Source organism: Melitaea cinxia, chromosome 22, assembly GCF_905220565.1.
Source record: "Melitaea cinxia chromosome 22, ilMelCinx1.1, whole genome shotgun sequence".
Lineage (NCBI taxonomy): Eukaryota > Metazoa > Arthropoda > Insecta > Lepidoptera > Nymphalidae > Melitaea > Melitaea cinxia.
The window spans coordinates 1,830,571-1,852,799 of record NC_059415.1 but is presented as its reverse complement, the minus strand read 5'-3'; the positions used below and the strand labels follow the sequence as shown (position 1 = coordinate 1,852,799).

At 31.3% G+C, this 22,229-nt stretch overlaps 1 protein-coding gene across 1 annotated transcript; it reads left to right on the top strand.

Annotated features, from left to right (window-relative positions):
* The first annotated feature begins 1,112 nt into the window (after positions 1 to 1,112).
* On the top strand, positions 1,113 to 10,471 carry LOC123664702. The gene is made up of 3 exons (XM_045599207.1): positions 1,113 to 1,226; positions 3,314 to 4,787; positions 10,306 to 10,471. Exons 1-3 carry the CDS (start codon positions 1,154 to 1,156, stop codon positions 10,394 to 10,396), a joined length of 1,638 nt encoding a protein of 545 aa, XP_045455163.1. The 5' UTR covers positions 1,113 to 1,153; the 3' UTR covers positions 10,397 to 10,471.
* The last annotated feature ends 11,758 nt before the right edge of the window (positions 10,472 to 22,229 follow it).

The following is a 22,229-nucleotide window of genomic DNA, read 5'->3' as shown; positions in this document are numbered from 1 at the left end:
TTTCAAATTTTATTTTGAGAATTATTTTGCTAGTCAAAAAACCTTTTGTGTCCGTATAGTATAGTCAAAAAACCTTTTGTGTCCGTATAGGACACAAAATGTTTTAGAGTTGTTTGTCGTGGTCTGGGTACTTATGTGTGTGCTGTGTGCTATTGGAGCCCCGACACAGGATTTACATTTTATTCTATAGTATCAGCCCGCCCCGGCTCCGCACTTGAATGGAAACTTTAAAAAAATAACTATTTGGTGCATACTGTTGCAGGCATTTATTTATTCAATACATAAATATAATTATGTGGAGAAGTTAGGTGAAAAACGTTGTTTTTAAACAGACGTCAAACAATTTAGCCAATTCGTGAAAGTTATTAATCCTAAAAAATTCAAATTAGTCACGTTTGTTTTGTTCGTCATCGAATACTTGTAAATTCAGTAACAAACTTTGTAAAAAAATCAATGAAAACCAAGAGTGAAATTGGTAGGTTTGGAAATATTAAATTTAATATAGGTTTCAGACGGTTTTATATTTATACTTACGCTATTATAATATCGTAAAATATTTTAATGTTATATGATATCAAGTTATGCCGTATCGTATTATATAATTTTTAATATACATCTAGACTCTTTTGTACAGAGTAATCTTGTATGAAATGTAGCAACATAATACCCGCTTATAGTAAATGAAGTCTAAAATATAATAAGTGATTTAATAAAAATAAATTATCAGCACGCAAGCTTGTGAGGAATGCTGTTTGATACATTTTCTCGCAAAAACTACTGAACGAATTCGTAACGAAACTTAGATGGCTTGGAATCATAGATAATACACAGGCTACTTTTTATCCTGACAGTCCTACGGGATCGAAAATTGAACGAGTAAAACTGCGAGGTATAGTTAGTTTGACTATAAAAACGGATAACAAATACCGTACACCGTACCGTACCGTAACCGTTGCGCCAACGCGGCGTCAACCAGCTAGTAGTTTATTAAAATAAAAATATTATATAATAAAATAGTAATTTATTGAATAATGAAACATTGAGAAGCACTGTATATTAACCACGTTTAAATCTAAACAATACGACAAGCCGACAGCTGACACCGCAGTCACCGTCTGTCATCAATTACGAGGAGACTGACGAAGAACGTGAAATGGCCGATTATAGCATTATATGTGTTTTATGTGTGCTCATACACGTTGTTTATGGAACATCGTTCATCAAAGGTGAGTTCATTTGGAGGAGTTACTTAATTTACATTTAGATAAAAATTAATCACGAAAAAAAATGTGCACGTGCATAACTATCAAACGGCTGTACCAAGTTGGATTGGTATTTCTTTTGTCTTCGTTATTGCCACACCAGGTTTCAGTCTGTCAGTCAGTCATTTTAGCCTATTGCAGTCCACTGCTATCCACTGGTACTATGCCCGTAGGCCTCCCCAAGTTCGCGCCAGACATCCCGGTTTGACACTAGGTTTACATGATTAAAAAAAGTGTAAAGATACAAAAAAAAATACAGTATGACCTTAAGCTATGCAAGCATTTCCCTAATAAAGGTTTTTTTTTATATTAGTATAGTTTTAAAAGGTCCAAAAACCACATCACAAACCTCTTGTTTTTTTATGTTTTAAAATTAAAACTCGTATGACTTCACTAATTAGATTTTTCGATAATTATGTTAACTACTCTGCTCCCGATTCACAGTAATTTTGACTCACAGAAAATAATAAATTTAATAAATATTAACTTGTATAATTGTTAGCTCTGACCCAATAAATTGAATATATTTATAATTTTGTTATTACAGAATTAAAACTTTGTTAAATAAATAGTAACAATGTGTGAAAATAAACAGCTGTTTTACATGTCCAAAGACAGAGGATAGTTTGTTTTCAATATTAATATATTACCAATTAGGACACCAATAATTCTAATTAGAACACTAATCCCCATTGGGGTCCTAATTAATAATACGGTAGGGTTGGCAACAAGTGATGCGTCTGGTGTTGAAGGCATCTGTAAGCTACGGTAAGTGCTTACTATCAGGTGAACCATACAATTGTTTGCCGAACTAGTTGTATAAAAAAATTATAATTGTCATAGTTTTTAAAATGTAAAACGATAGTATTTACCATTTACACACGAAATAACTAATAATAGATAACGGTAATATAGATTATTATTACTATAACACATCTTAAAATGGTGAAAAATTACACGCTTGCATTAATTCTTAGCCGCATTCAAGCATTCATAACAGACTGTTAAAATAACTGATTCCAACAGCGCTGCACTTTTTAATGTATAAAATTTATTGCATAGCTTCAGATTTTAATAATGAAATATGATATGGGATTATTACACCAACGAAGCGTCGGTATTAATAAATATCGACTCTTCACTTGCACTGACTTCCACTTCTTCAAATAAAATACAAACCAGATATTATCAGTTTCATAATATTAAATAAATTATGGAACAGTCTGTTGATGTTCCACTTCCGGGATAGGAATTTACCTAAATAAGTAAACTAAGGTTTCTAGTCTAATCCGCCACATTGCTCAGCAGTTTGGCAGATAAATAAATAAATATCTACTCAATACACACAGGGTCGGTCATCTGTTCCTAAAGTAAGCAACTTAATGCTTGTGTTTTAGGTAACAGCCGTCTGGTATAGCTACATATATTTTTTTTCGATAAACATACTTATGAATAATACATATATAAATAAATATTTATATTACACCCAGACTCGGGATGGGAATCGAACCCACAACCCTCGGAGCAGAAAGCACTACAAACTGCGCCAACGGGCTAGTCACGGGATAATTTCTTTAACATGATGATGGTCGCTATCAAATGTCTAAATAACAATCTGGATCGACGATTTCACGTGCCATCCTAGACACAGGGTCTCAGAAACAAACTTACAAGGATTTAGAATAGGGGCAATTTTTAAAACTAATACAAATACCTATCTTTTCCTAGAAGGAATTTAAATCGAGAAGTTTTTGCAACACTATTTCAGAACGATTGCCATAAATGCTATATAATTTTAATTTAATGCTAATTTTTTTACATCATTTAAAAACATGCTAAATAATTCATTATATATACGCATTTACTAAATTATATTATTATATATAAAAATAAACAGTTTAGTTATCATAAATTAAACTAACAACATTAAAATAAATAATTTTTTTACGGAGTGTTTTAAGTTTATTTGTATTTTATCAATTTACGCAAACGGCGACAAATTATATAATTAAAGAGAAATTTTTAACATCAGCATATTTATTGTTTTCCAGGTCTATATTGCCAAGATCCAGACACGAAAAAACTTTATCCGATAAATTCGACATGGAAATCCGAAACATTTTGCGGTAATTATACTTGTAAGATGAGAAAAACTAATACAACTGGAGTTGATTACACACCTATCACAAAGATAAACATAACAGCACATCACTTGCAGGAAAACAATAACGATGACGTGATGTCTAGTCACGATGACATGTCTATAAGTCCGAGTGAACAGTCTTTTGTCATTCAAAAATTTGAATCAGAGAAAAAACCAGTTTTCCATAAAGATGTTTATAAGAAAATAAATGAATTTAATAATGAACTTAAAAATAACAAATCAGAAGATAAAGATCGATACTTAACTGAATCCGAAATAAAAACAATTACTGAAATACTTCATACAGTTAAAAAAAGTGATTTAGAAGCAATAATTGAAATATATAATATAGCACAAGAGATATACAATGAAGTAGGTTCAACAAAAGCTGATAAATTTGTAGCAGATACAAATAATGTCATCCAGAACGAAAAGACAAAGTTGAAGAAAATGCCTGCCAACGAAGGCAGAAATTCCATTTCATATTGGTACGAACCCTTACAACAGTATACTGCAAAACAAAAGCCATCCGACTTAAAAACTGAAGGATCAAATGTAATGCCTAAAGCACATACTTATAGATACCCATTGACATACTTTAACGGGCCTCTCAAAGACAACGACTTTGGAAAATTACCTTACTACTATCCAATGTCAAATTTTCATAGAAAATCATCGTATATTCACAATCCCCATGATCCTCACAATTTCCACAATCCCTATTATCCCCACACTTCACAAGAAACAAGACCTTTACAAACGAAACCTTGTAAAAAACCAAAACCGTCCCCTATCGCCTATGCCCCTCCACTTTGGTATAATCCTTTACCAAACGAAAATATGGGATTATACAAACGATCAACAACAGCACAACCTATGCTATTACCTTATCCGTTCTCTTACGTACATCATTACAACTTCACTTACCCAGCCAGTTACTACTACAATAATTATCCCTGGGCTCAACTAGACTCGTATAAAAGGAATAGATACTACCCACAGCCCTATTATGGAACATATGGTGATCAAGAACCTAAGACTGTAATAATTTCAAATGCTGACGAATTAGAAGGTAAAATAAAGTCTCTCGAAAGCAAAGAAGATAAAAATGAAGAGTTAGCTGACTGGCAAACAGAACAACTGTCAGAGAAAGTTCTAGAAGAAGTTAAAGCGAATGTTGTAGAAAAGTCAAAACTTTTAAAATCTTTGTCTTTAAGGAAAAATATGAAATTAGAAAAAGTCGGTAAAGTCATTAAGTTGGATGAATTGACGAGAAATAAGAGGGACATCAGCGCTAATGAAGACGCCCCCGATGAAAGTAGAAGAACTTTGGGTAATTCAGCGGAAGGTGAAGAATTTGAGACGTATATCGAGACAACAACGTTAGTATATATTTAGATTTATCCATATCAGTATTATACAGATATATTTATATAGTATATTAGAATTAGGTTTATTTGAACGCGATAATTCAGATTCACTGGTGTAAGTAAGACTTATTTTTGCATTAGAATGCCTGTTAATTAAAAAAAAAAAGGAACAAAAACCATTACCGTTGTGGTGTACCACCATGAGAATGTACCAATCTATACTAATATTATCATCACTCATCATTATCCGTGTACTCGTGTGTGTTGCCCATAGTCACTAAGCTGGGCAGGGGGGTTGGTGACCGCAGGGCTGGCTTTGTCACACCGATGACGCCGCTACCCGTCTTCGGCCTTTGTATTTTAAAGCCAGCAGTTGGATGGTTATCCCGCCATTGGTCGGCTTTATAAGTTCCAAGGTGGTAGTGGAACTGTGTTATCCCTTAATCGCCTCTTACGACACCCACGGGAAGAGAGGGGGTGGCTATATTCTTTAATGCCTTAGCCACAGCACTACTTACATTATAAAAAAAATTTGTTTGAACGCGTTCATAATTGGAAAATTCTCATTGCGTTCCATATAAATATACTGAGGAAGACGTGAGGTACAGCTAGGAATAGATAATAAATACCACGCTCGTTTATGCTAGTCACTAATCAGTGTTAATCTGTAAACATATATAATTGTTCAGGTACATAATATTGTATTAATATAAAGGTTTAAGGTTAATCCGTCACACGACAAAGTTCCGTCCTTACAAGCGGTAGCTGTAAGAGGCGGAGTCAAATATTTAAAAATATACATAAAGACATATAAATACATTAAATTACGCAAGTTATATAAATACATAAGCACTATCCGAATCTCTTGCGTGAGAAACTATAATATAACAAAGTTACATAATTAACAAAAACCCCACCAAATATCTTAAGCCTATTGTTTAAAAAACAAAAACTTTTTCTCAAATAAATCAACCCCAAAAGGTGTTTCTTTAAAACGTACTAAAAAAACTTTTTAATATGACAAACTTTAGGAACTCGCGTTAGGAAAGGGCTGGTTTGAAAAAGTTGACAAATTAGCGACAAAAACATTGGAATGCCGGCCCTTCGTCTAGACAGATGTTGCTTTGAGTGTTTTATCGTTGTTTTTTTTAATAACAAAAAATATCAATCTCTTAACAAAAACAGTGTTTTGTTCAGTGAGAAATATATCTTGCGATAGTTAATTAATTCAATAAGACTTATCAAATTAATTGTATTCCACGACATATGTTCAAACTTACGAACTCAAGAATTTCAAGACGGTTTTTTATTTGTATAAAATACAAAGAAATATATTTTTATTTATTTCTTACTTCTAATATTACAGGCAGAACCCAATAATTCAAAAATAGAAAAAAAAGATATACGATTTTATAACAGTAATGACATTAATTATTAATAGCATTTATTTAAACAATTTTACACGATTTTAAACATAAAATTTTGGGTCCCACTCTGTTATAACTCTCGACTACTTTTCTTTTTTTTTCTAATTATAAGACCTGCCCATCTCCAATATTATTAATTTATTTTATTTATTTATTTATTTATAGACACACCAACAGCATTACAAACATTACAATACAATACTCTATAATCCACAATATTAAGATAGTATGATTATATTGATAATATTTTATAGTATTATAGATCAATCATGGTATATCTACCTTTTATATTAGAAAATGACAAAATTGGAGTCTATAAAGTGTTAAGTAGCAATCATATATTATTAAATTGAATCAAAATATCAACAAATATCTGACCTTTAATTTGATACACTCGCCTATGCATTAAGTTGTAAGTCTAATTTAGGCTTTATTGTACGAGCCTCTCTCGTCGTTATCTTTGAATTGCAAGGATAACTTTTATTGGACATATTCTTTAACATGATTTTTTTAAACTATATACTACAATATATATATATATACTATAATATATAAGGTATTTTCGGTTGACGTCTACTGACTAAACAACTTGAACGATATTAATACGTAGGAGTTAGATTTAAAACTAATTCTCATATCAAGTATCGCATTTAAATAAGAGATTTATTTTCACAGAAAATATGTTAAATATAATACATACATACACGCAATGTTGAAGGCGAATGGTACTACATACTGAGTCAAAAGAACTTTCCTACACTTCAGTATGTGAACCTCAAGCCTCAAGTGCTCAAACAAAAAAAAACGCAAACCCATTATATTCCTAACGAGAGAGTTGCGTAGGAATTTTCTATTATATTATTTCCTATAATATTATTTCCTATAATATTCCTACGGAACCTTACTTCAATGCGGTATATTTATTTTCTTGACAACCCTCAAAGAATACTGTTCAAGCGTTCGTACAATACATGCAAACGTGGAATTATTACGTATTTACGAAAGAAGGTTCAATGACATTACGTTGTAAGATGTAACGGAGCCATGAAATCATATAAATCTCTTTATAGAAGTTGGCTTCAAAGACTTCGCATCGTCATTTTACAATTCATACGAATAATCAAAAGTATATTATTCTTAAACAATTTATAATAATAATAATAATAATAATAAAGCCTTTATTTTCCGAAATTTACATATTACTATAAATTCTAACACAAAATTTTTATGAAGTAAAACAAAGTACTTATAGAAGAAAATAATAAGAATTTAAATAACTAAACTTATAAAATATCACGTATTTCGGTATGTCTTACGACAAAGGCCTCCTCCAACTCTTTCCACTGCTTTCTGTCTGTTGCTACTCTTAACCAGTAGGGTCCTAAAGTCATTTTCAGGTCATCCTCCCATCTTCTTGCTTTGCGTCCTCTGCTCCTTTTGCCATCCCTCGGATACCAAACTGTAACCTGTTTGCTCCACTTTTCTTTTTTGCAACGGAGCATATGTCCAGTCCATCTCCATTTGAGTCGATCAATACATGACCGTATGTCTGTCAGTTTTGTTTTGCGCCTGATGTCTGCACCTCCGATTTTGTCCCCCAGTTTCAAACCTAGCATGCTTCTTTCCATGCTTCTCTGACACCTTGCTAGTTTGTCTCTATGGCTTTTCGTCAAAGCCCAGGTTTCACATCCGTATGTAATGCAGGGTAGGACACAGGTATCGAAAGTCTTCTTCTTGATCTTTAAGCCCAGTTCTTTGCTTTTCATGATTTCTTTCAAGGCCCAATACTTTTTCCACCCAGTCGCGATCCTTTTGTCTATTTCTTTGGACATTTGGTCATTTGGCGATATTATCTGGCCTAGATACACATACTCCTCCACATATTCTAGTTTCTGTCCGTCGATGGTTATGTCTGTGGGTACTGAGTTGGTCATCATTTTAGTTTTTCTTGTGTTAATTTCTAGACCTACTTCTCTACTTCTGTCAACTAGGGTTTGTATCATGGATTCCAGGATTAGTGGGTCCTCTTCCAATATAACCAGATCATCTGCAAATCTTAGGTGACTCAATCGTGCTCCATTTATGTTTAGCCCCAGATGTTCCCATTTCAATTTTCTGAACATTTGTTCTAGCACTGCTGTAAACAGCTTTGGTGAGAGTGGGTCCCCCTGCCTGACGCCCCTATAGATTGGAAAGACATCCCCTGTAGATTATAGCCTGATTTTAGCTTTACTTTCGCTGTAAATGTTTTTAATGATGTTGACGTAAGCATTTTGGACACCCTGTTCTTCCAGACTTTGCCATACGGATACGTGGTTAAGGCTGTCAAAAGCCTTTGAGTAATCTACAAATGCCAGATAAATAGTTTTGTTGTATTCATTGTATTTTTGTATAAGCTGTTTGACTGTATGTATATGGTCAATTGTACTGAAGTCTTTCCTGAACCCAGCTTGTTCTACAGGTTGGTTTTCGTCGAGTGTGAGTGATATTCTGTCCAGAATCACTTTAGCAAAAACTTTATATACATTTGAGATGAGAGAAATGGGCCTATAGTTTCCTATTTCGTCTTTTGGTCCTTTTTTGTGTATGAGTATTATGTGTGATTCTGCCCATTGTCTAGGAACGCAGCCGGTATATAGAGACTCATTGAACACCTTTGTTAATATTGGGCTTAGTTCTTCAATATTTCCTCTCATAAGTTCGTTTGTGATTCTATCTGGACCAGGGGCTTTTTCCATCCTTTGACTTTTTATAGCCTTTTCCACTTCCGATACTAATATTTCAGGTATAGCTTCTACGTCTTCGATTCTGTAGTTTTGTGTGTTATTACGTTCTCCATCAGGTAATGGCATTTTTGTTTGATTTGACCTGTGTTCTTTGTAAAGTAAGCGATAGTAATTTGTTGCTATATTTTGGATTTTGCTACGAGATATAGTTGATAGTTGTTTGTCTCTTAACTTTGGTATCCATTCTTTTCCCTGTTCACGGAGTTCCCTGAGCGCTTTTCTCGTGCCTCCCGTTCTACTAATGCAATTTTCTAGGGTTTTAATCCTTCTGGTTTTTCTGCCTTTCCTCATATTTTCACGAATCTGTTTGCTTAGGTTGGAGATTTCTTTTTGGTTTTCTTTCTTATCCTTTTTCATAATTAGAATTAAATTAGAAAAAAAAGAAATTCTTAAACAATTTAATTATGTTTAATATAAGACAGAAGAATTCGGTCTGTTGATATTGCAGAAATGAATCGATACAAATTTAGTCGTCACGTCACGTACGTCTTCCTTATCTAGACCGCACCGGGTCCTGAACCAGTATGCCTTACCATACTTGATTATATTTTACATTAGGCTATCTTTGTCTGAACCAGACCTGGTCCTGATAGAGATTGCCGGACCTGACATGCCTCATTCTATCCTGATCCGGTCCAGATACATGATCTGGTTGAGCCTGACTTTTTTTCTAGTCGGGGTCTTGCTTATAATACTACCCACACTTTTAACCAAAATCAAAAATATCATTATTCGAATGTTACTAATTAATTATTAATTATTTTAATAATTGAAACTACCACCGGTTCGGAACCCAAATTCTGTAGAGAAGAACCAGCAAGAAACCCCGCAGCTACTCTTAAAATAAAAAATATATAAACTGTTTCTAATTTGGTAATATCTTACATAATATACAGTATCACTAAGTCCACACATCTTTATCATTTGTGTAAAAACTGAGTAATAAGCTTACAATTTTTGAATTTATTCTCAGAAAACTTAAAATAACGTTTATGTAATTTTATTATTATATACATCAATATAATCTTGAACCGAATGATATCCTTTAGATATTAAATAGTTTTTAATTTAAACGTTAAATTTATATATTATCGATTATAAAATCGTTTGTGGGATTTAGCAAGACTAAATATCACTCGTAATAAACATAATATAATGACATTCACGAAACTTGCTCGGGATTCAAAAGTGTTAAGTGTTACGCGTACTTACTTAATTTATATAATTCTAAACTTCATACATAAAATATCCAAATTCATATATAATACAGAATTAAATATTTTTACGTTGGTACTAAAGCCACTCTTTCATTTCTAGGTGTGAATCGAGCACTGAACCCGGCTTCTTCAGCGTGGGCAACGAATCAGCGCCGTACCCCGCCTGTTGTCCTCAGAGAATAAGTAGCTGATAACGACTAATTAAGGAGACTTGTATATCTTATTTATTATTCTTAAGCTTAAATATATTTACAAAAGTCAAAGAATGTCGTTTTGTGTTTTATGTGACTATTGAAAATATAACACTATTTATATTCCACGATGAAAAATGTGTCTTAAATTACTACAGAACAGTTTTTTGCAAATAAAAATAGTTTTCTATGATAAATTCCTTAATACAATACTTAATATTCTTTTGTCATTTGTAAGATTTCTTAGAATCCTAACAACGAAAGGAATAAAAATGATATTTTATGTTTATGACACGAAAATACCTGTACTAATTATACCTTGCAAGAATTATGTCATAAATAATTGTGTTAGAACATTATTTTAGTTGTCAACTTGTGTCATAGGTCATAACTAAACTGATGAGATTAGGAGGCCGTTATCCTAATTCTTCCAAGAAACCTCAGCCTATCTAACTCGGAGTCGCATATGTCCAGCAATGGACTGCAATAGGCTGAACTGACTTACTCACTGCTGTGATCTTCTGTAAGGTAGGCACTCTTCCAGTTATGTTAAATTACGTAATGAATTACGCTATATTTTGGGTAAGATATTGTCTGAAAATAGGATATTGGAAGCTGTCTTAGTGATGCACTGATTCCACTAAATCAATGATTCAACGATATCTTTAATTCACTAACAAGCATCTACATTTGTTAAAAAAACATTAATCTACGAAACAGAGTTCAAAAGCGACTCCGGAGATAACTACTAATTTAAAATAATACACAAAAAATACAATAAATCAGATTGTCTGTGGTGCCTCACATGGAGATACAATGTTTATGCTATTTCAGTACTTATATTTTACACTTTAAGGTTCAATTTTTAATTCTAATACTTTAACTATTAAAATGCAAGCGATGCAACGCTCCCTTTTATGTGATATACATTTGTGTATTTTAATGATAAGTGTTAATGTTAACGCGTCTGCACAGTGGTCGATGTGTTCCTAAAGTTGAGGTTCCAGACTTCATCGTATAAATCTTCTGAGCTAATTGTAACAGTATAAGACATTTTATTTTAGTATCTATAATTCGGTACGGATCGTCTTAAACCCAGACCACCTACTTAATTGAACCGCAGAAACAAAAAAGTCGTTACAATTATCTGAGACACATAACGTATATGAGACGCCCTTCCTTTTTGAAGTCGCTTAAAGAATTGCATCTACAATCATATAGGCTCAAATAATAAACAAACGAGACGCTTAAAATGTGAATAAATCAAAAAATAAAATCACGCTATACTATTACACAAAATGCCGTTACAATTCAAAACATAATATAGAACTAACGCCATCTAGTAAATAACAAACAAAACACCCTTTCCCATATAAAGTAAGAAAACATTTCATAATAAAAAAGTATCAATGTCCATTCAAAATCGAATCGTTCATACTATAAAAACTCGATCGAGTTAATGGAGCGTGGCCGTAATGTCCTTACAATCTATAAAAAACCCGAACGAAACTCGACTAGGGTTCACTTAAAAAAGCATTACCCTTCGTGGCCGAGTGACTTATTGTGGCACAGCGAGAGATGTAAATACAAAACCGCCGGGAGAGCGAAAGGGAGATGAGATGCGTCAAAAATATTTAAATTAAGCCCTTCCCTTAATGTCGGACATTATTTTTTTATCGGCACGTCCAAATAAAGATATGTCGCGAGTTCTTTCGAGAATCTTATCTTCTGGGGGAGTATATAAAATTCGGATTCCGTACCCTTTCGTATGATACTATTTCAAAGGTTTTAAATGTTATGGAATCATTTTTCTATGGATTTATAGCTTCCTGGTATACATTTATCATTTAACTTGTTTGTTAGCGCGGTTTCGCTTATAAAAATAGTTTGAGAAAACCTTTCAAACACTGTTATTCTTTAAAAATGCCTATCTGTTTTATGTAATATATGTCATAACTACCGACCCACCTCGGCTCCGCATGGGTGCAATGCTGATACTGAATATAAAATATAAAATGAATATTTGCAATGTAAGCGCAGAAAAGGGTGTTTAATTACGACATCACATTAGATACCTCTAAAACTATGAGTGTTCCTCTACTATACATGTATTATGAATGTATTATATATGTAAACCTTTCTCTGAAATCACTCTAATTATTAAAGAAAACTGCATCAAAATCCGTTGCGTAGTTTTAAAGATCTGAGCATACAGACAGTGGTAAGCGACTTTATGTTATACTATGTAATGATACCCAAATAGAGGTACTTTCTTCCACATTAAGAATGAAGAAATTATTAGTAGCCTGGGCGTTTGCGCTTACAGCACGGTATGTTTGTAATTATAATCAATATACAAATCATCATCGAAGAAATAAAAATTACTTTTATTATATTATTAACATTACGTTTAATCATATTTACTCCGCGCCTCATTACGAACGAACTAATTACGAGATTAATTAAAAAATATTTTGTATTCTGTTGCGCGCAAATATTAAACAAAATTAAACAATTCGCGATAACTGCGCAAATATCTGTAGATTCAAATACACTCATTATAATGAAACAACTTTTAAATGCTCGACGTTTCGGATACTTTACATCAATCATGGTCACGAGAGGACCATGTGACCTTATAATATATATATGTTATATTTTTTATGTATGTTCGGGGATAACTTCGTCGTTTATGAACCGATTTCGATAATTCTTTTTTTGTTGGAAAGGGGATATCCCTGATTTGGTACTATGATAAGAAAACCAGGATCTGATGATGGGATCCCAGAGAAATCGACAAAAAAATCTCAAAAATCCGCATAACTTTTTACTGGGTGTACCGATTTTAATGATTTTTAAGTTAATCGAAAGCTGATGTTTATCATGCGGACACATTTAAATTTAACATTTAAATTAAATTTCATCGAGATCTGATAATAACTTTTGGAGTAATCTTTGATAATGCGTATTTACTTGACTATTTTATCGTCTACTTACGTTGTATTACTTGTCGATCTAACTGAAGTCAGTTTTTTTTTTCGTTTGCCTGCAAACACAATTATACTGATTATAATTTTACTTACTAATTTACTAGCGATCAGAACATCTGTCGCTGGGATGACACTTGGCACATCACTGGTGCGCAATTAAAAGTTGCATGTTTACAACTATACGAACACATACAGCCCTCCTTATACACACATATGCATTACAATTCGTTATAGCGGAGATTCTTACTAAACAAAAATAATCTCAGAAATATTAAGACAAAACGGGTAACATCGCGGGAAGCTGTCTCGTACCTTTATAAAAATATTTGTATAGGTTAATTAAAAAAAAGGGGTTTCATAAAATATTTGTTCAACATTATACATCTTATCTCCATTAAAACCTTAGGGATTACGATATACGAGACTTGTTGAGTTTTTATATTCTTTAAATATACGCCTTAAATGTCGGATGGAGACATCCTCGATAAGATATTTAGCGTCTTTTATTACTAACGAGGTCTTATTTGGGCTGAATCGCGTTTATATTAAGAGAAGGCTTCAAAAAATATATTTAAATTAACTTTTACTTATAATGAAATGAAATAATTTTATTCCTTAAGTTTGTCTCTTTAGCCCTACCGGCAATTACACTGCTTTTTGCTTTAACGTTTATATAACGGATGTTTATTTAACTATACATGTATATATATTACAAAATATAAATGTATGTATTTATTGGCTTTTGCCTAAGACGCAAGCATTAAGTTGTCTACCTTCAGAACAGACTAACTTGTAATTAAATATAAGTTAACTGGATAAAACATATATCACTGACAAGTAAATGGCAATAGCACATTAACTTTTCAACAGTTTAGGAGTATAAGTGTAGCAAACAAAGACTTAATTCTAAAATTAATATGAATTAAAAAAATCGTTGCAAATAATCCTCTAAATGTCTTAGTCACGAATTCAGTCATAAATCAGGAGTGAACTTTGCCGCGATGACGTCGGTGAACTCGATGTAACAATAGCCTAATTTCAAAACCCTGTAAATCATTTGCTTACGTCGATAGTGTAAGATCTGACAGCTTTTGTTATATATAACGATGGACTTGCACGTTGGATATAGTACTGGCTATGCTAGCCATTGCTGGATCAATGACGTTTCAAGACCATAATGTTTCTTGTAGTCTGGGATTTTTAAATTTTATTTCTTATTTTCATATATATTTCTCATGATCTGGGCGCTTGTGTTTTTATTTTGTGTATGTTTCCGAACCGATCGGGGGATGACCGCATTTTCATTCTGCTAGCCCCCATTGAGTATGAATGAAGCACTTACTTATTTATTATTATTATTTTTGCTAGATAACATAATATGTTTACACCGTTATGTTGTAACTATATAAATAAATAAATATCCACATAATACACACACGGTCGTCTGTTCCTAAAATAAGCAACTTAATGCTTGTGTTGGTAATAGAGTCGGCTATCGGTATAGCTACTTTTTTTTTCGATAAATATATATAAATATATAAATAAATAAATATTTATATATGTGTACTCGGGGTGAGGTCACTACAAACTGCGCCAATGGGCTAACCACATAGCCATGTATCACTCCTAATACGGGAGTGATTCTTTTGACACAATTTAAAATTCGTACTAAATGAATGAATGAATGAACTTGTATTAACCTACCTCACTAAAAACATTATCAACGTTAAAGGAATTTCTTAAATAACCATGTATATTTTGGGATTAGCGCGTTTAAACAAGCTCTATAACTTTATAATATTATGTTAATACAGATAAAGAAAGTTAGAAAGTTTTTTTATTACTTTAGGGTTGTCAAAAGTCCTGTCATAGGGTTGCATCTTGAAAACCGTAATAATAATTTTATTGTATTTTTTTTACAAACTTAATTATAGAAACAAAAATTATAAAAACTACTATGATTTTTAAACGTACAGAAATAAATGATCAAACATAAATTTATAGCATAACTAGCTGACCTGGCGAACTTCGTACAGCCTTATTTTTTTCTTGCTTTAAAATAAAACATATCTAGCCTATCTTTCAAGTTGGATAAAACTGCACACGGTGTGGAAATTTGATTAAAATCAGTAAAGTAGTTTAGGGAGTCCATCGCGGACTAACAACGTTACGCGTAATATATATATATATATATATATATATATATATATATTTAGATATTTAAAAACGATATTTATAACAAGACCAAGACTGTATAACGAAGAAAATATATTTGCATCGCTGAACTAGATTCGAAACAATTGTTCAAAATCGTATATTACATTAAGCAGCTGTAAATAGCTGGGAATGGCACTAAACACGAGCTAGCGGCGTTCCTGTCTTTAGTTCTAAGCACCGAAAGGACGATTAGCGGTAAATCTCTGTGTTTCAAGTGCATGTTAGAATAATTGTGTTTGCAGGCAAACGAAAAAAAAACCGACTTCAATTATGTCGACAAGTAATACAACATAAGTAAACGAAAAATTAGTCAAGTAAATACGCATTATCAAATATTACTCCAAAAGTTGTAATCAGATCTAGATGAAATGATAAACATCGGTTTTCGATTAAATTAATAATCATCAAAATCGGTATACCCAGTAAAAAGTAATGCGGATTTTCGAGAGTTTCGCTCGATTTCTCTGGGATCCCATAATCAGATCCTGGTTTCCTTATCATGGTACCACACCGGGGAGATATTCGAGGATATCCGGGGTTATAAGTTTAGTATTCCTGAGTTTTGTAAACAAAAATTGGTAAAAGATTCTCATGTTAATAACTATTTTAAAAGTTCCTTAATTAATAAATAAAAACTTATAATATTCTATACAAACCAATTAAAACATTTAAAAAAATTCGTAAAGTACATAGCGAGAATGTAAACTGTTTTCGTCTTTAAATTAATTTGACAATGATGAGGATAGTTCTCTGTAGCACTTCATCGTTGTCTATTTGAGCGTTAAAATTTATTAAATTCGAACAATCTCCGGAATCTCAGAACGAACCGAAATGCTAATGGAATAATTCAATTATGAAATGTATTAAGATTAATTCATAATTGATTCTGTTTCTCTCAATTATCAAAGAACGTTAAATTTACTTATGTTAAATAATTATTTGTAATGTTTCAAAAATGTTCAAGATTTTATTCGAATGCAAAAATAATTAGGGTTAAAATATTTTAAGAAAACGGTAGCAGTGGCTTTATTTTATAAACATTTTATCTACTAATAATTACAAAGAATATAAGTATTGTGAGTAAGCATGTATCGGGTGGATTAAGCTCCGACCCTTCTCCTACGTGGGATAAGAGGCCTATGCCCAGCAGTGGGATGTTAGACTGACTCTTGAAGCATTAATAGGAAGGAGATCAATTCGACTGTTTGCTGTTTCTCACCTCATAACTTTAAAATATAGAAATACAAACTATTTATTATTTTTATCACAATTATTATTATTCTTTAACCACTTACGATAATTTTTTCCAATTATATTACATGTAATAATAACCGATTATTAGTGTAGTTCAATGGCATATTTTTATAATACTTTACAATATCCTTTATACTTTAGTATTACTAGTTTAGTGTTAAACTATTAATTGTTCTTGCTGCACTGTTTATCACATAAATTGTATTTTTACAGATTTTTTTAAACGGAGATTTTAATTTAAGTGAGATCTGACGATATTTTTTCTAATTTAACTTAATAATATGTATTTGAGATTTACATGTCGATGTAAAGTCGGTTTTTTTTAAACAATCACAACTATTTTATACAGCTTATGTTATTTATAACGGTTGTGTTTATTAAACAATAAGAAATAATATGTCAATTGACGATTTAATAGTAACGACATCTTGCACTTTTGATACTTACAAATAAAAAAATATATATCTCATTCTCTAATTTGACTGTCAGCTCCTAACATATAAAAGTATTGTATATCGTTTCTCAGCGTAATAAAATACTTAACGTAATTGATTCTATTATGTTTCGTTAAATCGACTGTGTATTCGAACAATACTATACTTGTTTGAACGTTTATTTGTGTCCGTTCTTTCTGTGCGTTCATTACAGTTTCAACATTAATAATAGGGGTTTGATGAGTGTTGAATTATTGGAGCAATAAGCTATATGTGAATATAAGTATAAACACATATACATTAAAATTTGTACCACTTAAAAGTGATATAGATAGAGTTATTAAAATTACATTTTAACTGACTTCAAAAAAAGTAGGAGGTTCTTAATTCGACTCGACGATGTTTTTTTTGTGTTAGCATATAACTTTTTACTGAGTGTATCGTTTTTGATGATTCTATATTAAATCGAAAGGCGGTGCTTGGTGGTGTCACACGGTTTTAATTTGATTGAGATCTGAGAAGTATTTTTTTATTTATCTATTAATGTATTAATTATCTAATAATGCGTATTTACTTGACTTTTTTTTTCGTCAACACAATTATTTATTATTTAGTGATTACATAACTGTCCACCAATAAATATACATACATTTACACAGCATGCTGGTTTCGATGAAGGGAAGTATTTAAAAATAAATAGAAAATATATATATAAGTACCTTCTTTATTTTATTTTTGTCATATTTAGGTTGCGGCCACAAAAGCAGTCGAAACGAATTTCACTGTAAAGACAATTATTTGGCAGATAAGTTGTCAAGCAAAATAACAATGACCCACACCTTTACGTATTCTAACAGGCACAACCGTGTATCGCAAATCAAGAACACCCAGACCAAACACAGTTTATTCCCTATAGTACCAATAATCGCCTCAAAAATCAAACCCACTCTATAATATAGGATTCTTTACCACTACACAAAAACAGGTTCAGATTTCATACAATAAAATAATGTACAACGGATAACCACAAAAAAAACCTCAAAACATTTTAATGGACATTCTGACAAAGTGTCTTAATACTCATATGTGGAATTATGAATCATACAAATGCAGACAAACTCAGATAAGTAAGGAATGCTCTTACCTTCACTTAGACTTATCTATCCAGTTCGATTGTACCTATAATGTGATCGGTTATTGAAATATTTACCGTAGTGAGTTTGACCCGAGTATATGGAAGAGAGTAATGTATATGTATGTATATGTATGTATGCATATGTATTTAATTCATTTTTATTTAGCTTGTATGGGAAAATTTGTGTTACCTCATAGCTTTTTTTTTCGACTGCTAACTCATTTTTTTTTCGACAGCTGTGGCTTGTCATGTGGTGCCATTTACATTTGATCCTTATCGAACGAATAGTCTTTAAGCTATCCCCAATTTGATGATTTTTTCGATCACGCTCAGTCTTTATTTATTAAAGTTTCTATAAATAAATTAAAAAATACGATAAGCTGTCATAAAAAAGATGGCGGTAAAAGTCCATTAATTTCTCCGTATCTGCTAATTTTTGTACATTTAAATTACATTCTCTATTATATATTCTATCTAACATTATTTCTATAATAATAAATCTTTTTCTATATAATATTCTTCTTATATTTCACTTTGTACTATCACAATATACACAAAATACAAACTTGCGTGTTATTGTACACTGTTACGTAACTTAACATTGTAATTAGTTCACGATAAACAACCGAAAAGAAATCACGAAAGAATTTAAATTCAAATAAATCTCTTGAACGTAACTACAAGTTTATTTATTACTTTAATACTGTGAGAGCCGTTGTTGCTACGCTCTTAAATTCTATAATTTACATTCTACCTCTGACTGTATTGTTCGGAATAAATTATTTTTATTTTTAACTAAATCAATCCGACGGCTTTTCTTTTTTTTTAATTTAGACTTATTTTTTTTCTAATTTTATTCAGAAACATTTAAAACAAAGAGGAAAATGTTAACAATAATACAAATCAAAATCAAAATCAAAATCAAAAACAGCTTTATTCAAATAGGCTCCAAGAGAACTTTCGTCATTTTACAAATTAAAACTCTAAAAATAAATTATTATATTTGTAGAAGTAAAGCTACCACAGATTCGGAATGTAGATTCTGCAGAGAAGAATCAGCAAGAAACTCCGCTGTTACTCTTTTGAAAAATAATATATAAACTGTGTTTTAGGACAAAATTAGAAACATGTTGTATGAAATACAGCGTCACTAAGTCCACACATCTTTATCAACTATGTGATCCTGCACCGAGTAATAAGCTTTATCTATTATTATTTTTTTTAATAAAAACTTTAAATTTATGTTGAGACAATTCCAAAATCGTTTGTGGGATTTTATTATACATGCGAAATACCATGACCCAGTAAGGAAACGTTTACTTTACTAGTTTAATTACTACTACTAATTTTTATGATTTAAAAAAAAACTATCTTAAGAACTCTTAAGTCGCGAGTAAATAAAAAAATATAATCTTATAGTAAAGAAACAAAATACAAAACTTTTTTATATAAATACTTATATTGAGCACAAAATATATTTTTTTAAATATGAAACTGGTATAAAATGCAGTTTTATAAATAGTTGTATATTATATTCGGGATGTTTTGAACTGGAATCGCGGTAAATATTTTCTCACATGACATGAAAAATCGCTCGCGGAGCGTAAAAATAATTTTAATTGTATGGCCATTAACTGTTTGAATTTTGTTTTCTTTTTATTTATTATTTTTTATTTATTATTTTTTTTTTTTTTATTATTATTTTTTTAATTTACGATAAAATCGAACTTAGTGAATATTAAATTTTAACTAACATAGATCACAGCATAAAATATAAATTAGTATAACCAAGCATTAAAACCCATTAAATGACTATATAAACCGAAATGTACGCAACAATATCACAAAACTGCTATGACATTTTTGGCGTGACACATTTACCTTCATCAATAACACGTCACACGACGCAAAAATATTTTGCCAAAACTTATTTCTAACTTATGACAGTGTCAAAATCAAACAAACAAATGTTTTCAATAGACAACAACAAGTAAAACAATTCATTATAACCCGCGTGTCATCACTACACCTTTGTCACAATTGTCACGTTAGGTATATATTATTATCTCATCAAAGTTCGATGCGGCGTACAGTGACGGGACTGGCTTCGACAACCATTGAAAGAACGATAAAACAATTGTGTTTTATGCACCAGTTTTATATCCATGGCTAAAAATGGTGAAAATGGAATTTTAAAAGATTATTTTTTTCCTTTTTTTTATTTTTATTATTTTTATATATTTTATATATTGTTATCATGTACACCTGATAGCGATCGTTACTCATAGTAGGAATATAGCCGCCAACCCGCATTGGAGCAGCATGGTGGATTAAGCTGTGATCCTTCTCCTACATAGGGAAAGAGGCCTATGCCCAGTAGTGGGATATTACAGGCTGAAGCGTATGACTGAGCTAGAATAAGCAATAACAAAATATCAGCAATAATTGTGCCATAATTGTCGCTAATTAGAAATCTTAATTCGATAATCACTTGTTATATAAAAATAGAAATATATATGATAACAAAGGAATAAGCTAACGATCAATCAACATCTTACCACGTTGCTATCGCTCATCGCGACTAATTGTATAACTATGAGGAATAGCCCGCTTGTGTCACGACTAGAAATTATAACAATAAGAATGTGTAAAGGTACCAAATACATTGTATTACAATAGCAATTTGCCAATACAGTCTTTTAGACTTACGCCGAGTTGCACGAAAAGAAATTAAAATTTAAGTAGTGATTAAACTAATTTAATCGCAAGAATTGTATGAAATTCTTAGATGATAGATACGCTTCAATCATTTCTTTTATAAGTGAAATTCTCGACAAATCTTATGTAAGATAACCAATTAATTTGAGATTTATAATTTAAAACAATTTATATAATCGCACATTTGTTGAAGATACAACGACGCATTAGTCTTTGAAGACTATATAAATAATCATTTTAATCACTTTTAAAATAAAAGTAATTCCATATGACTTCAACTGTAAAAAAAAAAGTTTATTTAATGGGTGAAATATCTATATTTATTTTTTATATGTATTATTTATATGTATCTTTAATAAATAGAAAAATATATATAACGACCGTGTGTATGATAAAGATATTTTTTATTTTTTTATAATCTAGGTAAAATTGATATAATCTATGTAAATTAATGTATATAAATCGCTAGTTTCACAGCCACGTCCACTAATGACCGCGGTAGTACACGCTTTGTGCCGAAGTGCAAGTTTCCAGGTCACACTTGTACACTTTGCTCCTTATACAGTCCACCGATAGTTCGTGTGTGTAAACCTTTGCCACTCACAATGGTAATGAGATTTTTTTTTTACCGATAAAAATATTGCAACGGCATGTTTTTGTATGAAAAGTTTTATCATAAAAACAATCTTTAGTAATGTCGCTTTTCGTTTATAGGTCGCGTCTATTAAAATAAATATTTTATGTCGATATTTTTATACGAACAGGAAAGAATTGATTGAGTTTTAATGATGTCTCCTGTTAAAACCAACTTTTCGTAAACTTCGTTATGAACGAGTTTTACTACAGGCACAAGTTAAAAAAGCAAATATATATCCACTGAGTTGATCAAACATTCAGTTTGGTGAACATAAAAAAAATACACGAACAGAATGATAGAAAAGTGGCTGATTTTTTTGTTTTGTTCATTCTTTAGCAATTTTATCTTAATGTTTAGTGATAATAAAAAATATTTACTTAAATAAAAGTAGATAATAAATAATAAACGCACAGTTAAAATAATAAGACCTCGAATAAACGACTTAAAA